The following is a 21,271-nucleotide window of genomic DNA, read 5'->3' as shown; positions in this document are numbered from 1 at the left end:
GTTAGACTCAAGCGACTCCTCACCTGTATTATAAGAGACTTTCCTATGTGCTCCTGGCTCTGTGGATATTGAGCAAACACCAACTTGCCATATATGTTTCTCCTGATAAGTACAATGGTGTCTTGCCTATTGTCTGTAATAGAGGCAAAGAAATATGTAACATCACTTCGATACCCTACCATCCTTATTACTGGACTAACTGAATAGTAACCGTGTCTCTGTTATTTGTCTGATAATTACCTTTTCGTTGGTATAAAAGGTGTATATATTTTAAAAAAAGTTTCTTCTTTGAGTTGATGGTGCCACTTAATCACACCAGGAAATTATATACACGTCTTCTTCTTTTCTACAGCGTGTCTACAAATAAAGAGGGAAGAGTGGGGGGAACACTATAAACATATTTAGTCTATACGCGATCAACGGTTTTACTTTTTACCATTTAAGCGTTTCTATTCCCTCACCTCAATTGCGCTGTGTTCTGTCCGTCGTGTTTGTTGCTGGATCGGAGCAAAATCGCTCTCTTGTTTTGGCATTTCCAATTTATAATTAGTAAACCTGTCTCCTATTGGTTAGCTACGCACACGTGACTCGTGCTCCAAAAAGCTCATTATTGTACTGCACGTTTTGATTGGTTGCACGCTACACCTGACGTGTCTTCCATGGTGCATGCTCAAAAGGAATCTTACTAAGACCTACAGGGATTGGTTGTGAACGGCACATGACTTTTTTTCTTTTTTCCTTTTAGTGTGTTTTTTTCTTTTTTTCTTTATTTATTTGTTTCTCAGTCCTAACTTTATTGTTTTCTCGCCGCGTTTAAGTATTACATGGCCCAAGTAGGGAAGTCCAATGTGTCATAATCTTAAAAACACCTTTTCTTAGTACAACTACTGAAACCTAATATCCGTGTGTAACCTAAATATTAAAATCATTGCGTGATCAGGGAGGAATTTATAACCACGAATATATGCTAATGGCTGCCATCTGCGTGTTATGCTTACCATATTATATTAACTATATTATTTATACTTTATTATTTGTTCTTTGTTCCTAGTATACTAACTAGATATTTGTGAAGTAAATATGAGGTAAATGCAAGCAGCCTGACACAGACAGTTTGTCAAAAAGGCTTCTTTATAAAGTGCAAGTGCCTGTCTGTGTCAGGCTGCTTGCATTTACCTCATATTTACTTCACAAATATCTAGTTAGTATACTAGGAACAAAGAACAAATAATAAAGTATAAATAATATAGGTAATATAATATGGTAAGCATAACACGCAGATGGCAGCCATTAGCATATATTCGTGGTTATAAATTCCTCCCTGATCACGCAATGATTTTAATATTTAGGTTACACACGGATATTAGGTTTCAGTAGTTGTACTAAGAAAAGGTGTTTTTAAGATTATGACACATTGGACTTCCCTACTTGGGCCATGTAATACTTAAACGCGGCGAGAAAACAATAAAGTTAGGACTGAGAAACAAATAAATAAAGAAAAAAAGAAAAAAACACACTAAAAGGAAAAAAGAAAAAAAGTCATGTGCCGTTCACAACCAATCCCTGTAGGTCTTAGTAAGATTCCTTTTGAGCATGCACCATGGAAGACACGTCAGGTGTAGCGTGCAACCAATCAAAACGTGCAGTACAATAATGAGCTTTTTGGAGCACGAGTCACGTGTGCGTAGCTAACCAATAGGAGACAGGTTTACTAATTATAAATTGGAAATGCCAAAACAAGAGAGCGATTTTGCTCCGATCCAGCAACAAACACGACGGACAGAACACAGCGCAATTGAGGTGAGGGAATAGAAACGCTTAAATGGTAAAAAGTAAAACCGTTGATCGCGTATAGACTAAATATGTTTATAGTGTTCCCCCCACTCTTCCCTCTTTATTTGTAGACACGCTGTAGAAAAGAAGACGTGTATATAATTTCCTGGTGTGATTAAGTGGCACCATCAACTCAAAGAAGAAACTTTTTTTAAAATATATACACCTTTTATACCAACGAAAAGGTAATTATCAGACAAATAACAGAGACACGGTTACTATTCAGTTAGTCCAGTAATAAGGATGGTAGGGTATCGAAGTGATGTTACATATTTCTTTGCCTCTATTACAGACAATAGGCAAGACACCATTGTACTTATCAGGAGAAACATATATGGCAAGTTGGTGTTTGCTCAATATCCACAGAGCCAGGAGCACATAGGAAAGTCTCTTATAATACAGGTGAGGAGTCGCTTGAGTCTAACAATTGAGAAAAAAGGTAAAAAATAAGCTTTGGTAGAATCAATTCATAGAACTATACCCAAATGTGGGGAAGGATAAAACGTAGGTGGGTTCGAACAACTAAAAAAGCTAATAGTAGAACAGAGAGCCTAATAACGTATGCGTAATCTAAACAGTATGTGCCATATCGGATGAGAGGGCCACTGGAATGTAATCTACCAAGTAGAGGGCCCATAAGATTACTAGCACGGAAAAATCTCCAAAAAATTTCTAAGAACCCTATTGGGAGAAATATAGACAATCCAGAACAGTAAAAGTAATTATTTGTATTTGTCTGTTTTAGGAATTACATGTATTGTGGAGGGAGACATTATAAAGTTGTCTTGATAAAGATGGTCGCATCCCATTGAGCCATCGAAACGCGTCGACGCAGAGGAGTTGCACAATCAAAGCCCCAATACAGATTCAATTATGCACAGATTTATCCACGTGTAACAAGCTGTATTTTAGGGTTCCTCTTGATGTGCATTTGAAAAAGAGTAGTTGGATCTTTTTAGTTTTGTCTGTCTCCATTTATGCTGGTTATAATTGGGTTACAATTGTATATGTGATTGAGATCAAATGAATGTGTATTATATGATGTTTTTACTAATGTGATTTAATGTACCATGAAATGTTTTTATGATTGTGTATGTTTTTAAGGATAAACATGTTTTTTAAGAGAATAATAAATATTTGATATAGAATATCCCACCCCCTTTTCATTTTTGACATAACATTGTATGCTCTTTCAAGTATAATAACAAGGGAATATTTCTCTCTTTACTGGTTTAAAGTACCCCATTTCCCTTGAGTTTCAAGGGGTCCCTCTCAAGTCTTTTTTCGCAATAATTAGTGACCATGCCAAGGAGAAATAGTTTGTGGCCATCTTTGTCCATAAAAGGGAAGGTAAGGGCTGTGAAGGCCAACTCAAAACTGATGAAGGGGTGCTTGTAAATAAAGGATTTAAAGGAAGTCTGCCAGAGTAGTGGAAAAGAAGCTTAGCAGAGATAGGGGGCATCTGACCAATATTAGAACTAGACACACAATCTGTATTACTGCAAAGCAAACATCACCAGCAGGTGATTTACGCGAACACTGGCTGCCCTCACAAAGACACAGAAAGGGGGAATGCTATCTACTCATTAGCTTTTGAAAAATCAGGATTACCTGCAGTTACTAACCAAACTTAAGGACGGTACATCTGAACCAACAGGCACATTCCAGTACCCAGGTGCTGATACTGGCATTGTAATCTCCAGACGTTCCTAGGAAACTGGTCAAAATGAAGCAATATCCCCAAGAAGTTATTATCCACTACTAGAACAAAAATCGACTCCTGAAACATGTTCCGAAACGGCACCTCAAGCTCAAGAACCAGATTCTAATCCAGTGGTCAGGGAGAAAACGGAGAAGAGCAGTAATAGCACACCCAATGAAAGCCCAGAATTATCAGAAGATGAGAAGCCAAGTTGAGAAATCTGAGCCTTAGCTTATGCTTACCACAACATAAAGCTTACCAATTGCTATTCTGAAAATACTACATTGCCAGATATGCAGGAAGTAGGAGTAGGAGCGCATAGAAGATGTAGCCTCCCATTGCTCCTGTCCAAACAGCCTTCTGATACTGAATCTGGAACAAACAAGTAAAAAGAATCTGTCTTGAAATTGAGAAAACTATAGTGAGCAATTTTTTTTGGTGGGTCCAAACCAAATTTCACTGTGTGATTAATAGAAGCTTCGATCAACTCTGACAATAGTTAAGTTTGGTCCTGTTGTTCACTTTAAAATCGCAAATGTTTCTTCTGCTTATAAAATGTCAGCTTCTGCTCACAAGCCTTTCAGCTCTAATCCAAAAAAGTCTCACCCCTGGCATTCACGAGGGATGGATGTTACCATATCTTGTGACAGCTCTACATTGTGTATTATTACATTACCAAAGTAATTTTAATGTAGTTTACTTCTACCTTGACCCCCACTACATCGTCCCTACTATTACCTCCACTTTAACCTCTTCAGTGCCCATGACGAGATAGTCTCGTCATGGAGCACGGTTGCGCTGTGCCCATGACGAGACTATCTCGTCATGAACCCCACCCACTAGTGCAACGCCCGGCACAGGAGGGGGAAAGGGCGTGGCACTGAAGGGGTTAAAAAAAATCTTTTTATTTAGTTTCATAACATAATGCATAAAACACCTCCCCAGCACACAACCCAGCCCACCTGCCACCCGACCACTTTACAGCATGCTGTTCCCACCCTAAATGTCACATATTCTTTCTCTATTCTAGGCGTTCCTCCAAGCGTCTTCACACACCAAAAAGAGCCCCTTCATGCTCCATCTAGTCCTCTTCACTCTCCAAACCATCCTCGGCCCCTTGCCATGGGGCTAACACTTGTTCAAATTTACGCGGGCACCCACTGGCACGGTACACTAGCCGCTCTGTCCTCCACATTCGAGACCCATTTCGCCACTGTTGGACCGCTCCCACACCCCAGTGCCGGACAATGTCACTTGTGGCTACCATCAATGCCACATTATTGAACAGGAGCAGCTATCTACTTAATGTCTGTTCCCCCCAGACTCCCAACATCACCAGCTGCAGAGTAAGAGCAAGGGGGCAGCCCAGCACAGAAGGCATCCTCCCCCACACTGCCTCCCAGTACAGCCCTCAACTTCTTGCACTCCCACAGCATGTGGAACAGGAAACCCCTCTGCCCACAGCCCCTCCGACAGTGATCTGTGTTCGCCCTTCCCATCAGATATAGGCAGGACTAGGTCTAGTAAGCCCTATGGAGCAGCTTCAACTGCACCAGCCAAAAGCCTGCCCAGATTGCTACTTCCTGTGGGTATCGACAGGACTCACCCAGGCATCATCCTCCATCATTCCCAAATAAGTTTCCCATTTACCACTGAGGGCAGTCAGTGGGGGCTGGGTATGCATCAGTAGGGAGGCATAGATCTGAGAGACAGCATGGTTGTGAAAAGGGGTCCCCAACACTCCCCACTCTCATCTTCCACCTCCCGGAGAATGTCCTCATTCCCCATCTATGTGCTTGATTTTCCGACAGCGGCAATACTGTCCCCCCATCAGTTTCTATTGGGCCTAGATCTCCGTGAATGAGATCACCCCTGTTAGAAATGGAGGTCTCTAGCTGGCAATTGTTTGCACCTTTGTCCAAATAGGGACCCTTCTTCCTAGTCAGGGTAAGGGGGATACACTTCTATAATAACCCCTGCTCACCCCCTTGGTAGCTTGGCATGAGCAGACAGGCTTATCTCAGAGGCAGTGTGTAAAACCTTTGTGAACACAAAGTAATACACTAATAACAATACAAATGGACACCACACCAGAAAAATAAGTAATCATTATCTAAATCAAACAAGACAATCCACAATACAGTAATACAGTAAAAAAAATATGGCTTTCAAATGTTAGGAATAGTTCTGTTCAAAGCAAATTGCAGATGCAACACTTTTCACACAATGTACCTTGGATGCGTTGCACACACAAACAAAAAGGGTCACAGAGAAGGTGATGCGTCGGTTCCTTACATTCAGGGAAGGTGATGCATCGGTTCCTTGCTTCGGGGGAGGTGATGCCTTGGTTCCTTACTGCTGTGCAGGGGAGGTGATGCATCGGTTCCTTACCGTAGAGGAGGTGATGCGTTGGTTTCTTACTGCGTGGGGAGGTGAAGCGTCGGTTTCTTACTGCGTCCCCCAACAATGCAACAGAACTGACGCCTTGATGTGATGCGTTTTGATCCGGGACGATGCGTTGGTTCGTGCAACTGCACAGCTGGGATTGCGTCGGAATCGGTGCGGTGATCTCGGACTTCAGAGATCGGTGCACCCAATGCGGCGTGTGGCGATTTCTCGAGCCACGGGTAGGCGCTGCGCCTGTTTCTTCGGTGATGCGTTGGAAACAGGTCACACTTCTCATCGTTACGATGCTTTTCCAGCTCCCAAAAGCCAGAACAACCTCCAGAGGCCCCGAACAGCTACAGGTGCCACTTGGCAGATCAGAACTCCCTGCAAGGAAGTTCAGGGGAGCTGGGGGTGAAGTCCCTGAGACTTCAGAACAGGAGGCAAGCTCTACTTCAAGCCGTTGTAGATTTTCCTCAAGCAGGGGACACAGCACACATCAAAGTCCGTGACCTTTCCTTGGCAGAAACAGCCACTGCAGGGAACCCCAGACAGCACACAGCAAAGGGGCAGTACGTCTCCTCAGTTTCTCCAGCTCTTCTCCTTGGCAAAGGTTCCTCTTGATTCACAGTGGTTTAAAAGTCTAGGCCCCTCTTTCTGTAATAAAAAATCCTTAGTTCTCTGATGTCAGAGAAGCCCTGTGCTCAGTCAAAACCAGTTCTGTCCTCTCTGGTGCAGCTTCCTGGCAGGAGGTGCAGACCGCATTGTCTTTGGCAGAGCCGGCCCCTTCAGGTGTAAAAAATCTCCTCCCCCCTACTTTGAATGCAGCCCAGGTCTATTCAGCCCAGCCCTGACTCACCCTGGAAAGGCAAGACACACTTACTCCCCCAACCCTCCCCCCCCCCCCCGCTCTAATAGCTGTCTGAACAAAATGCACATCCCCAGCCCCTGTCACTCCAAAGCCAGACAGTCAATACACAACCTAGCAGAGGCACACTGGATGGTTAGGCATGGGGATAGATAGCCTTACAATAGTGAAAAACGAAATTGCCAGTATTTCACTATCAGGACATGCCACACACATCAAGGCATTTCCTACCTTTCACATACATTGCACCCACCCCACTGGGGTACCTTGGGCCTACCTTAGGGGTGACTCACATGTAAGAAAAGGGAAGGCTAGGGCCTGACAAGTGGGTGGACTTATCCAGGTCGACATGGCAGTACCAGACTGCACACAGGCACTGCAGTAGCAGGCCTGAGACCTTGTTGTAAGGCTGCTTGTGTAAGTGGCACAATCAGTGCTGCAAGCCTACTAGCAGCATTAGGTTTACAGGCCCTGGGCGCACACAGTGCATGGTGCTAGGGAAACCAAATAGACCAATCATGGAAACACCAATCAATTAACCACAATTGATAAAGGGAGTACTTGCACTTTGGCACTGAACAGCAGTGGCAAAGTGCCCAAAGCATCTAGACCAGCAACCCGAAGTCCACCACACAGCAAAAACACGGGAGGCAAATGCAAAAATACAGGGGAAACCCCTCCCGCCCCCCAGATGACCCCCATCTCGGATACCCTAAGTATATCCCATTTCTGGTGACCGTCGACACGTTGCAGGCGCGCCAACACTGCCGTATCTCAAATGGTGGGTTTCCAACATCACACGTTCCTTCCAATCCGTAGCCCAAGTCACCTTCCTCCAGACAGTAATCACTTGGTCAGTCAGGTCTGGCAGAGAAGTCCATCCCCCTGTACCATGTAGCTAGCGATGGTAGTCCCCCTGCCCCCCCCCCCCCGATCCAAAGCCCTCCTGTCCGCATACACCGACTGTTCCAGCTGCGTCGCATACACCCAATCGTTGATGACATGCAGTTGGGATGCCCAATAATAAAGTTTCAATTCTCTGACTTTCTTGTCAAAATAAACACAGCAATCCTCGAAGGGCCCCATCTCAAACCAACTGCCTATTTGTCAGTTCTACTTCTTTAAGGAATTTGTCTGTGACCCTAAATTGTGAATTCTGTAGGACATACAAAAGCTCCAGGAGAAAAATCATCTTGTTTAAGGCGGCCCAGCCCAACTACAGACTCCGAGTCCTTCAGAACATGCTCCAAATTTTCCCGAAAAAAGACATCCAGTTGCCCAGTGAGCTAGATCCCCAAGTACTCAAATCTTGTCTGCTCCCATCGGAATGGACCACCTTCTCAGCCCCCCCCCCCCCACAAGTGGGAACCCCCACCGTCAGTGGGAACACTATTGACTTCTTCCAGTTGATGTATATCCCAGCACTTGTACCAAACACCTCAAGGATGTCCAGCACACATGGCACAGAGCGTTCCAAGCTTACTAAGTACAAGAGGATATCATCCACATAAAGCGAGACCATGTCCTCCCTGTCTGGGTCCCACCTCAGGCCCCTGACCTATGCATCCCCCCTCCCCCCCCCCCCCCAAGCCAGGTCGCCAGGGTGTCAATGACGAGCACGAACAGAAGTGGTGTGAGAGGGCACTCCTGTCTGGTCCTTCTCCTCAGCCTAAACTCCCCCGCCCACGCCTTGTTCACTCTGGCCTGGGGCCCTCCGACACTGGGACACAATGTCTGTGCTATTTCGTCCGGAGTTTCCTCCTGGAGACCCCAGGTCTGTCACCTAATGTACCCATCTCTGACCCTCCTCCTTTCGGGCCAACCAAGCCGAACGCTTCACCACCTTGTTCCCTATTTCGTATAGTCTACCCTGTTTATTTCAGAAAATGTGACATGCCTCCTTTGTGGGCTAGGCTCTGATACTCCTCCCACAGTAGCTCCAGGTCCCAGACCTGCTCCATTGTAGGGTGAGACACATACCCGGCCTCTGCCTGCACCAACCGTGCTTCGAACTCTAGGCACCCCTTCTACCTTTTCTTCCCCTCAATAAGGGCTATAAACTCACCCGCAGAACCATTTTATACACTCACCAACACCACAATCTCCTGAAAATAATGGTCTGTGGCCTGTCGAATTAAGGTCCATGCGGTATCATCGTCAACTCTCCGGGGTCCAATCTCCATCCCCTCCCAGGCCTTGACAGTTTTGTCTGGAGTGTGGTCACCATGGGGGCATGGTTTGATATCTCCCCTGGGCAAATAGTCCCCCAGAGGTCCTGACCATATGATACGGCACCAGAAGGTAGTTCAGTCTGCAATTAGCAAAACGAGGAAATAATACATGTATTGTGCCTGTTCCCCACCCTTCTTGAGGATAGGAGGGCTTTGTTATGAAGCGGGTGGATTGCTAGAGACATAAGGTCTTGCTGGAAAGCAGTTTGGCCTGGTTTCACCCATCTAATATGTTAAACTGTTCTTTGGTCAAATTCGTTCACCGTTTCTCAAGAAAGATAGAGACCCAGGATCATGTAGGTGAAATGCTGAGAAACGAATAGGCTATTCCCATGCCCTGTTATCACCTGCCTTCGTTTACACCCCTCTAATGGCATCCCCCTTCCCACTTGAGACGATTAGACACATCCCAGCTGACACCATTGGGTAAGGAAGCGCAGGTGTCTTGTAAAGTTCACAAACGTCTTTACTTAAATGTGCCTCACTCTTTTGTCAGTACAACGATGTGAACTTCCAAGCTCTTTTATTTATGTATGCACTTTACATAATAGCGCCACCGTGTTAGTGTTATGTAAATCCGGACACTTTTTAATGTCCTAATGATTTTTAATTTATGCTTGTTTTAAGTATGTATTTTACAAAGAGGCAACTTTTTATGGAAAATATGTACATTTGGACTTGATCCCATTTAACTATGTTGCAAAGGTTTTAATCAATCATGCAATAAAGTTTTTTTAAACTTTTTTTTAACTAGTGCAGTCTAGACATGGACCGCATGGAATTAGAAGCATAAGAGTAGTGCGTCTGCGGATTACGAAACCTCCACACGTCCGCAGTCCGGTCACAGCTAGGAAGTCACCCAAGTGGGTGTCTTCTCTATGAGGGATCTGCAAGCCAGTCAATCAGTCCAACTCTCCCCTGAGTGTTAAGTTAAGGTCACACCCCACCAGCAACAGAGCATCTGGAGCATATGTTACTCATTCCCTGAGCTTCACCAGCCCCTCCCCCTGCAGGCCTGGTGGGAAATAACAGGAGGCTACTGCCAATCCCATGCCATTCCATGCACCAGATACCGTGGCATAGCACTCATGGGGGTCAACTGAAGTACTAGTGTGGGCCAGGAGCCAGTATTGCCCCCTGTTTATGAAGCCACAATTATTGCCCAACAAATGTGTCTCCTGCAGCAAAACCACATCTGGATCATGTCTGGGCAGGCATCTAAGCACTATTCCCATTTTCAAATTGCTGCCAAGGCCGTTGACATTCCAAGGCAGTATTTTCAGGGAGAGCCCCCCACGCCAACATGCACTGTGGGCTCAGCAATAACCAGTCACCTTAAAAATCCCCCTCATAACCCAACCCTGGACGAATTAGCCCTTGCTGTGGGTTCCATGCTGTCCCTCTCAAATTCCAACAACCCACCCCCACCGTGCAACCTTAGGCTCAAATCTACCTGCTTCCCCAACCGCTGAGGTGTCTGTTGCCCCAACCAGTGTAACCTTCAACACTTAATGCACTCCACTGTAGCAAGTGGCCTCCTGTGGCCGGCTGCGCCCTGCCGGCCTACCACTGTGCCACCATAAAGCCCCCTTGTGCCCTGCCACCACAAGAAAGAAAAAAAACACACATCACCAAGCCCAGCGTCTCTCATGTACCAAAATACAGTACAGCCCCTCCTCAAATAATCTCATCCGCATTCCTCAGCGTCACTCCAGGATTTGGCAGCCCCCTCTCCGAGCCACTTTGAGATGGCAGGCCAGTTTCAGACACACCAGGTTCCACTGCCAGAGCCTCCCACGAATGGCCACCTCCAGGACCTGGCTCTGCTGCAACACCTCCACCTTGTTGGCTCGTTCTGATTCTACCTGTACCTTTGACAGTGCCAATGACAGGAGCCTGCATGCTCTGCAGCTGGTATGGGGCTCCTACCAACCGCCCGACTCGGCCCTCGAGTGGGCCCTAGCCTCCAGTCAGGCCCACACCTCCTCCGCTGTCAAGAAAAAATGGAAGGCCCCCTGATTCACAATCCAGAGCCGCTCAGGAAAGAAGAGGTCTTACTGAATGTTCAGGAGGCACGGGTGCCACTTGACCCCCAAAAAGGATTCCTGCTGGCGCTGCACCATTCTCATGTAGCCGGGGAAGATATTCATGTTCCCTTCTTCCAGCACCCAGGTACCCTTAGAGGTGATAGTGTTGCACTTCACAAATGCTGTTTGATTGATTGATTGAGCTGCCAAGGCCCATGTGTGTGCACTACCTGCACTATTTTGTCCCTGTCCTGGAAGTTCAACTGCCGGACAATGATCTCTCACAGTGGCGCATCAGGTACCAGAGGCCCTGTGGGTCATTGTACCGTAAACCACTTGGGTGTGCTTCTCTCCCAAGTTGACAGTGGACAACAAGTCCTCCAGAAACAACTCCATGCAGGAGCCCTCCGCCTTTTCCGGGACTCCCACCAGTCGCACGTTGTTGCGGCAAGATCTCTGCATCATCCAGTTTAGTTTAGAAGGGCACCACTGCCCTTTACAATGCCTCAATGCGCCCTTTCTCCACAGATATTGCCAGTTCCAAATGGGTAATTGCGGACTCGGTCTCTGACACCCTATCTCACAGTGGTCTGGTCTTAGAAGTCTCGCATCCTGCGCCACAGCATCAATCTTGACTTTCATGGCGGTCTTGGTCTCTTTCAGTGCTGCCAGGGTCATGGCCATGTGCGCCCATAAGGCCAGCTAAGTCTCGGTGCCAGCGGGGCCCCAGTCAGCCCCCACGCTCTGCTTCGGGTCCCCTGGGTGGTGCTGCCATGCTACTTTAGGCCTTACCATCTACAGGCTGCACACCAGCAGGCCAATGGACGCAGGTTTGCCGTTCTGACCTCTTAGTGTCTCATGCACATCCACCGGTAGCCCCATGGGGTTTTCACCCTTGGGAACTGCTGCCTCACCATACCGTGCAAGGTTCCTTGTGGCCCCATCCCGTGAGATGAGCACCCCGGCTCACACCGTCTTCCCTGCCTTATGACCTCTGGGGTGACAGGGGCACACTATGCAACTAGGCTCCTCGCCCGTAGCCGGCCTCCGGATGATAGCTCCCACAAGAAAAAGGGGTCAGAGTGACCCGCATTCCCCAACCAGTCCAACAGGCCGCTTCTGGCCTCACCAGCCACACACACTGACCTCAGGACTCCTGGCGAAGACTTCTCTTCTCTGGAGGCAACTCAACCCCTCCGAGGCCCAGCCAGCCGATCAGCTTCATCCAAGGATAAAAAGGAACGGTGGGACCCTGGGTGACCCTCAACACGGCCCCTGGAACAAAGTCAGCCACCCGGTGTTGGTCGCTGTCCCCTCAGCCCTGCACGGCGAACTGCTTTGGCCCTGCCGGCCTCTCTTCGTTGTGGCTTACCCTAGCGGCACCACTCCCCCACAACAATCCTCCAAGGGGCAAGCGGGCCCCCGCCTCTCCTGCTGCACCTTGCGGTATGGCCCCCTACAGACTCTGATGAGCTAGATTCTCCTGTGCGGGGCTGTGCTTCTTAACGCTGGCTTGGCGCTCACCTCTGCCCCGGCCTCAGGAGAGAGTCAGTACCACGGTCCGTGGATCTGCCGCCTCATCCCTTCACTCGTCCCTCACTTTGAGGGGCGTGAGGACCCACGGGGGAACACAGGAATTTGCCCGTACATTTATTTTTTTCAATTCATTGCAGTTTTTTTTTTTTGTATTCTCCTAATTCTTATCTAAAAGGAAATATTAATTAAAGGTATTTTTATTGCTATCTGTTGTTAATAATAGTAATCTTTTGAATCTATTTGGTTTAAATATTTGTTTCATATGTTTCTTAAAAAAAATCACAAATGGTAACCTATTTAAGTCATATAAATTTAATGACCTCTATTACTATAAAGTCATTTTGTATGTATTCAGTGCATGTTAAATAGTTATTATATTATTTATAAATCAGTAAGAAACTGTTTTTTCTAATTATACCATCCTATGATGAAGTAGTTGGTGCCTGGCATTGTAGTGGCCACATTGATGTAGTGAGGATGAAAGTGTGCCCCGTTGAAGTAGCAGTTACGGGTATATCACTCTGAAGGTGTACAGATGAGTACACTGCTGTATTACGTGAAAGGGAGAGAGCAGAAATGCTCCATTGAAAAAAAAAATTGGAGCATCTCTTCTCTCTTCTTGTGCTGGTGTACTGCCTAGGTAGTTTTTGCATTATTTAGAAGCTTTCTAGGTTTTTTGTAATAGCGCCTTTGATGTTTACTAGTAGAATAAATGTTTGGCTATGAACACTAGAAAAACACTAACTCTAAAGAAGGGCGTAAATAAAAATGTATGTGCTATTTATTTCATTAATGCCACTGAAATAGTTAACTCTTTCGATTATCTAGGCTTTTGAATGGGAAGCAAAGAAAGAGAAACTCACCTTGTTGACGACATCATTTAGCCCTGATCCTTCAAGTGTCCCTATAGCAGCACTTCAGTAGAGTGTGAAATAATACCATAGTGACTATCGCTGATCATGTTGTTTGTGCCCTCAAGCTGGAGAGCGATTCTCTGCATTGGTGGATGTGATTGACCAGTGTGAGTGGCATCCACTTCAACATAAAATAATGTAGAACATTGAACTCTCCCCCTAATGGTAAATCATGGACATCACCCGAAGGCAATGGCAGTTACTGTAGATGGGGAGAAAGGATCCCTAGCCCAAATGTTAGGTATCCAAAATGCAGGTACACCCTATTCTTGGTGACCAGGGTGAATACAGCAGCAAAGAAATAGGAATAATTACTTTTGATGTGACCACCCCAATACCACGCACACTGTACCCTTTAATTAATTCTTTCACTTATAAAATAAAAAAAGGAGATTTTATGGGCATCTTGATGCTCTTCTTGTAAAGGAGAGCATCAAATTGCTGAACCTTTTTAACTCTGCCAAAACAATTGAAATGTTTCTATATAAGACTATTTAGTAATATTAATTAGATGCCTCGCTATTATGTTAACATCCGTCTTTCCTTATTGTTTTTTTCAAATTGAAATAGCTCAATAATTCGCAACCTTGATACCACACTGTGTTTGTTTGAGTTTCTATAATGTGCATCACAAATACACCAATTTCAGAATGTTTCATCTGTGTACACTTGCAGGTTTGGTCCCCCGCCTAATTAAAGTTGTGCCTGCTTGTGCCATAATGATCAGCACATACGAACTGGGAAAATCCTTCTTTCGGAAACTAAACAGAGAGAAATATCTCAAAAGCCTTTGACCGTTAACAACTTGGGCCTGAGGACCAAAACACAAGATGGTGGATTCTGAAGCTTTGACCACTTTCATTGAAACGCCATGGCAATAATTGGACCTCCGGAAACCTATATGAACTAATGTTTGCATGCCATTATGATCTGTTTAAACTTGCAGGCTTTTTCCCTTTCTCAATAAAAAAATATGCCTGCTTGTGCCATAATGACCAGAAGATTTTCCTATGCACATTTTTTCAAGTACTTTTTGAAAACTAAACATTTAGCAAGGTCGTAACATGTTTTGACTTAACTGATACACTGAACTTGAAGACAGAAAAATAATGAAGTAGATTTTGAAGCCATAACCAACACTGTGACAGTATTTGTACCACTGAAAAACTGTATGAACAAATGTTTGTGTGTCATAAGCGACGAACTACAGAAAATAAGTTGCTCCTCTGTAGTTAGCACTCTTCTCTCCTAACCATACCTATGTGAGATCTGACTCGTTCTTCACTGTTGGAAATGAGTTGGAATGTTTTGGCTATTTGTCGTTCTGTTAACACTTATCACCTTGATGTCTCTACTTCCCTGCTGCAGCTGTACAGTCTCGCCAGTTCCTTCTTTCCGCTGATTGTATTTTTTTTTGTTTTTATTTGCACTTCATCTTGTATACATTCTTACATAATTATGTTAACAATGCTTCCTGTTTTTCTTACATCTTGTGTAACACTGTACAAGTGCATCTAGGAGTATGTGCAGTATTTGTTACAGTACAGTTTTTGTTTTAAATTTAAAACTATTTTCAGGCACTTGTTCTGTTTGATTCTGCAAAGATCTCCTATACGTATTTACTATTTGGCTTATGTGTCAGAATCAGGATTGGTGGATGATTGTTGCATTGTCCTATTTGTAGTATATATGTTATGTCTATAATGCTTACGCTGTCTCAGTTAAAATATAATAATACAATTAGCTGTTCTCCTCTCCCACAAAGGAGGCAAGGACCGCTTTCCAATCTGCTGCTATCGGTCTATCTTGCACCCCTCGTCTTTCATCTCACAATGCCACCTCCCCAGCAACAACCTACATCGCTCTTCTGCCTACAGTGGGGTGTTACTCCCGTGGACCTCCATTGCATCGATTTGAATCTTTTTGTAAATACTTATCTAGTTCCAGAAACGTATTGGTCGCTTTTGTGGATTTCCATTTAGGGCAGTGGTTCAGAAAACATACCTCAGCCTGCATCACGTCTATCTGTCCAAAAGTGCATGTCTGGTCCCCCTTCACAAATTACCAAAACTTCACAATCCCTGGACATGACCACGTCATATGTAAGAATTCTGCATTTGTCCTACTACATCTTGGGCAGGTTTGGTGTCAATACCATCCATCTTATTCAGTTTGTAGGGTTTGAGTGCTCCTTTCTGCTGATTGTTGTTAACTCATAACTGTGTCTCTGTGGTTGCTGTCCTATGGTATCTTATGCCTCCTTCTGCAATTTTAACTTCCCGTTTTTTTATTTTTTCCTACTTTGTTCTAGATTAGGGCAGCCAACACTGCAATGTTTTTGCTTCAAAAAATTATTTGCGTTTTATCCCAGACAGCTTGCTAGAGCTGACTTGTACAGACATAGTGTATCTTACCTAGGAAACAGTCTTCTGATCCATGCCTCCGAATCTGGGGAAAGGATCTCGAAGGACTGCTTGTCTCCTACATAGAGGAGTGGTGATCCATATTTACACAAGACTGAGTTTTTTTATTGTCCAGGGTCAAGTCTCCTTCCATATCATAGAAATAATATTGTTGTATAGAAACTGGTCCTACTTCAGAGTGTGGTGTACCCAGCAATTTGCTGTCCTGTGGTCCTGTCACACCTTCCTGTTCAGACATGTACTTGTGAGTCAACTCTACTGCTTCTTCGGAAGCTAGGGCTGATCACGGGATGGAGTAGAGCCCAGCTCTGTTTCTAGGCTCTAGCCATCCATGCCATTGCATGTATTTCAAATTACCATCCATCCTGCACTGTGCCATAAGCATAGATTCCTTCATTGGGACTGGCTCCGAGTAGAATAGGATTCTCACACTCCCATCAAGGACCCCCTTTGCAAGATCACAGAGCCACTAGCTACACAATTGTTACCTATTGGGCTGAACACAAAAATAGGCTTTGTAACTCCTCCCTTGCCCTTTAAATCTTCATTAAATATTGGAGCATCTGCTGCCAACCCAGGCCCTGAATTCTCCAACACATCACTCACTCTAGCAGTGCATCTTCACCAGTGCTTAGTTTGAGCAGTTGGTTTCCGGCAACGGCACTTAATTGTCAACACTGGCACTTATCATTGTCCACCACACAATGGCTCTGTTTGTATAATTTAGAGACAAGAACAGTTGTTTGTTAATTTAGTATACCTTAAAATGACTAATAGCTGCCACCCAAGCCATTCTTGTAGCTTTGGAGGCCTTGAATTACTGAATGGCCACACTTGTAAGAGTGTGATGGTTAGTAGTTGTGTTGGTACTGTTGCTGGCAGGGGCAGTGTGTGGTGTACACTGCAGTGGCCTCCGGACGAGGGCCCTGGAACTTTTTTTTATATATATAATTTCATCACTGATTCTTGCCCAGTACTGGAGATGCCATGCATTTCTTTGTGTGCCTCTCTGAGTGAATTTTGTCTTGACCTAAACCTCTGGGACCTGGTAAGACCCAGGCATGAGATGGCAACTTGGTCTCTTCCTTGCTTGCCGTGGACACCTAAGTGGTTTTCATCACCGAGCTAAAGAATATGAAGAATAGTGCTCCTTTGAGGTACTCTGCTTTGTTCTACTTGTGACAATTGCAATTCTAATAGGTTTACGGATAATAGAATCGGGATTTTATTAAAGACCTGGAGGCTAGCATTATGCATGAACTTTTATTTCCCACTTCTGAGCAGCACCTTTAAAAGCTCATGGAATCTTATAAAAACATCACTATCGAAAAGAACTTTCAAAACCATAAGTAACATGAGGCCACCATCTTCCTCCTCTTTTCGTTTGCCTCTTCCTGCTTTTCTTCTCAATCCAAAATGAGTATTATCCAAAATTAATTCTCTACAATAAAAAACATAATGAAAAAACATTCTTCGTAACACACCTAACTTAAAAATCAAACTACATAATTTGTTACATAACTCAAATCATTTACACACCCAAGGGAAGGGTGGGAGGGAGGGATAATGCTAGCCTCCTTGTCTTTGATAAAATCCCGATTCTATTATCAGTAAACCTACTAGAATCACAATTTTATGTCGACACGAGGCTAGCATTATGCATGTTTAAAGCTTTCTAAAACACATTTAGAAACATGTTCAACTGATTTAAAATACAATCTCCTGAAAGTAGATATCGAAGACCAGTCAGCTGCCTTCATAATATCTTCTAATCTTCCACCCAACATGCTTACATTACTTGCCATTGCTCCACGTACAGAATGTGCAGTAAACTTAGACACATCTACACCAGCCTCCTTCATGGACCATTTAACCCATCTAGCAATTGTCGCATTTGAAACTGCCTTATATGGCTTAACATAAGAAATCGACACCTGATCTATTCCATCTCCCCTTTTTTCTAACATTCTGTTCTCATACTCTTTTAAACATCTAACCACACACAATCCTGGACATTCATCAAACAGAGGATAAAACACAGAACTTGACATAGTCCTTCTACAAAATTTCAAATAGCACACCATTTGGTTGATAAAATCTATGTGAAATTTCCAAACCCTTAACATCTGAAACCCTTCTAACAGAAATGAGAAATAACAAAGTAGCTAACTTCCAACGTAATTGCCTAGTATCCAAATACTTATTACCAGGCCAGGCCATAAATAACTTGAGCACCAAATCCACATTCCATAAGGATTTGTATTTTGATTCCGGTGGCATTTTAACCCGAATACCTTTCATAATCCTACAAACTAAAGGGCTCTTACCAATAGTCATATCATGACTCATACAATGTCCAGCTGAAATAGCTGATCCATAACAATTCACAGTCCTATAGGACATACCCTCTTCAAAAAGACCAGCCAAAACATTTGCAACCTGAACGTCATCTGCCTCCAAGGGATCCAAACCCCTTTCCATGCACCAACGAATCCACACTTTCCACGATCCTCTATACCTCCTTCTTGTCCCTGGAGCCCAAGATTCAAACAATAACTATGCAGCCGTTCCTCAAAGATCTGTGAATGCTCTTGAACCCCTGATATCTTCCAAGCTAGAAGATTGAGTGAACCTGACTCCACCAAGGGATGTTCCTCCCCTCCCGCATTCCTCAGAAGACCTCTGAAAGCCCAAATGACAAGAGGCTCTGTCACTGCTAGCTCCATCACAGAACAGAACCAAGCTTGACTCTTCCAAAAAGGAGTTACTAAAACTAGTTGACATTTCTGCTTCCTTGCCAGAACTCTCTGAATCATTGAAAACAGAGGAAAAGCATAAGCTTACCACCTTCTCCAATCTTACTGAAAGGCATTTACTGCTATTGCACCTGGATCTGGTCTCCAGCTCACATACCTTTTTCAGTTGATAGGTCAATCTCGACGCAAACAGATCCACTTTCAGTGGACCCATGCTCTCCATAAATTGAACAAAAACTTCTTCTCTCAGTTTCCAATAGTTGTAATCTATCATATTCCTTGAATCCCAATCTGCCATCACATTCCTTGCGCCTGGAAGATATTCTGCTTTCAATCCAATTTTGTGTTCCAAACGAAACTCCCAAATTTCCATGGCTAATTCCGCCAAACCTCTTGACCGAGTACCACCCAGTCTGTTTATATAAGCCACAGCAGACACATTGTCCATCCTTAGAAGAACCGATCTTCCTACCAAACCTTCATTGAAATTCTTCAAGGCAAACAATCCCGCTCTCATCTCTAAACAATTGATATGACTTTCCTTCTCCCAAAGAGACCAGACCCCACCAGTCTCCTTTCCAAGACCAACTGTGCCCCAACCTAAGTTGCGCGCATCCGTCTCCATAGTGACATCTACCATGTCTCCATACCACAAACCTCTCGACAGCCCGGTTATCTTCATACGCTGTAACGCTCTGTAATGTAGAGGTCCTGGAAAAATTGCCTGAATTGATGAACTCAGCAGACCAATTACTCTTGCCAGATTCCTCAAAGAAACCCTCTGGTTGTTTAACACCTGTATTTCCGGTTTTATTTTCTTCACCTTCTTCTCTGGAAGACGTAACTGACACGTAACTGTGTACACCATAAATCCTAGAAACTCAACCTTCTTTACTGGATCTAAAACAGACTTTTCTAAGTTTATTAAAAATCCCAATCCTTCCAAAGTGCTCATTACAAACAACGATTGTTCTTTTACAACAACATAATCTTCATTCATTATTAAAATATCGTCTAGATAAATTATCGTCCTTATTCTCTCTCTCACAAAAATCCCACTACTGACCTCATCAACTTGGTGAAACACCAAGGGCCCGAAGAAAGACCAAAAGGAAGGCTCTTGAACTGATACAGCTGACCCTTCCACCTGAACTGTAGACATTTCTGACTCTCTTCTGGAATTGTGAAGTAAGCATCCTTCAGATTTAACTTCACCAACCAATCTCCTTCCTGCAGAACATCTCTCAAGAGATGAATTCCCTCCATTTGGAAATGTCTGTAAGTTACATATTGATTTTAAGTTCTTAAATTTATCACTGGTCTCCAACCTTTTCCTTTTTTCCTCCACAAGAAAAAGAGTACTTACAAAACCTTTCCTCTGATCCCCCACTTGAATAATGACATCCTTCTCTAACATCATACGTATTTCATCTTCCACTATCAACATTAATTCCTCCTGAAACTTTCATTCCATAGGTTCTTTCTCCTGAAAAGGAACTGTTACGAACTCTACTCGGAAACCTTCTACTGTTTCCAGAACCCAGGCATCTTTTGATAGCTCCTTCCATTTCTCTTTGAAATACTTTAATCTTCCTCCAACATTTTTCGGGATAGAAAAAATGCCAGTCTTCATACTCACCCTGGTTATGATTCTGTGACTGGCTTTATCCTCTTCCTCTATAACCACGTGTCCTACTTCTTCCTCTTTGCGTCAAGAAGTTGTAATTACTCTGTCTTCTTCCAAAACTTTCTCCTTGGATTTGTTAATCGGCTCTATAGTTTCCTCAGCCGGTAGCTTGCCCTCTTCTACCGGCCTGACCATATAAACCACTGTTGTTGCTGAAAACTCTACGCATATTGAATTGCGCTTTATCAAGACTAGTGAAAGTATTTATAAATTTAGAAAGAGACTTTACAATTTCATCTCCAAACAGAAGCCCTCTTGCTTCTTCACTTGACTCTTTAAATGCAAGATTTCCTAATCTTCGATTTATCCTCATAAGGCTAGTCTTCCTTCTTTCTGACAAAATACCTGCATTCGCATTACCTAAAAAAACATATTGCCCTCTGGCACTAACCACGCATTAATGACAGATCCAGATCTAGATTCTTTAAATAAGCTTCCTCCACTGCATCGAATATATTTGCCAAAGGTCCTAGAATGTCAAGAACCTTATCCTGACACTGTTTCAAAGAACGGTCTAACCCCTTCCGTGGATCTTTTCCCAACTTGAAGAGATATGTTATTAATTCTGGACCAATATTTGGTGTCATTGTAATTCTTTCCTCTATATTTGGTCTCGAGCACTCTGGTAGCAGAACATTCCTCTCCTCTATCTCTAGTGGCTTAGGCAACCTAGCCTTAATGTAATCCGCCACATGTTCAAGTGGCCACCAATCTTTCCTTCTCGGATGCCTTATTTCTTTCGGGTCAAACATCACTTCACCAAAAGGATCAACCACTGTATCTTTTACCTTCTCCTCATTTTCTTCTCCTAATCCATCTTTATATTCTAGGTCCAAAATGTATTCATCTTCACTCAACGTATCTCCCGACGCATTTCCTCTCCTTCCAGTGTATAACTGGCCCTCCTGT

At 44.0% G+C, this 21,271-nt stretch overlaps 1 protein-coding gene across 5 annotated transcripts in view; it reads left to right on the top strand.

Annotated features, from left to right (window-relative positions):
- The window catches only part of SLC25A40 (solute carrier family 25 member 40), a 366,440-nt gene extending 351,479 nt beyond the window's left edge, over positions 1-14,961 (top strand). For all 5 annotated transcript variants that reach the window (XM_085631323.1, XM_085631327.1, XM_085631325.1 and 2 more), the window contains one exon: positions 14,172-14,961. In XM_085631323.1, coding sequence (XP_085487449.1) covers positions 14,172-14,290 — 119 coding nt within the window. In that variant the 3' untranslated portion in view covers positions 14,291-14,961. The remainder of the gene's footprint in view (positions 1-14,171) is intronic.
- The last annotated feature ends 6,310 nt before the right edge of the window (positions 14,962-21,271 follow it).

This window comes from Triturus cristatus, chromosome 10 (genome assembly GCF_964204655.1).
Source record: "Triturus cristatus chromosome 10, aTriCri1.1, whole genome shotgun sequence".
Classification (NCBI taxonomy): domain Eukaryota; kingdom Metazoa; phylum Chordata; class Amphibia; order Caudata; family Salamandridae; genus Triturus; species Triturus cristatus.
This window is presented reverse-complemented; position numbering and strand designations above follow the sequence as displayed.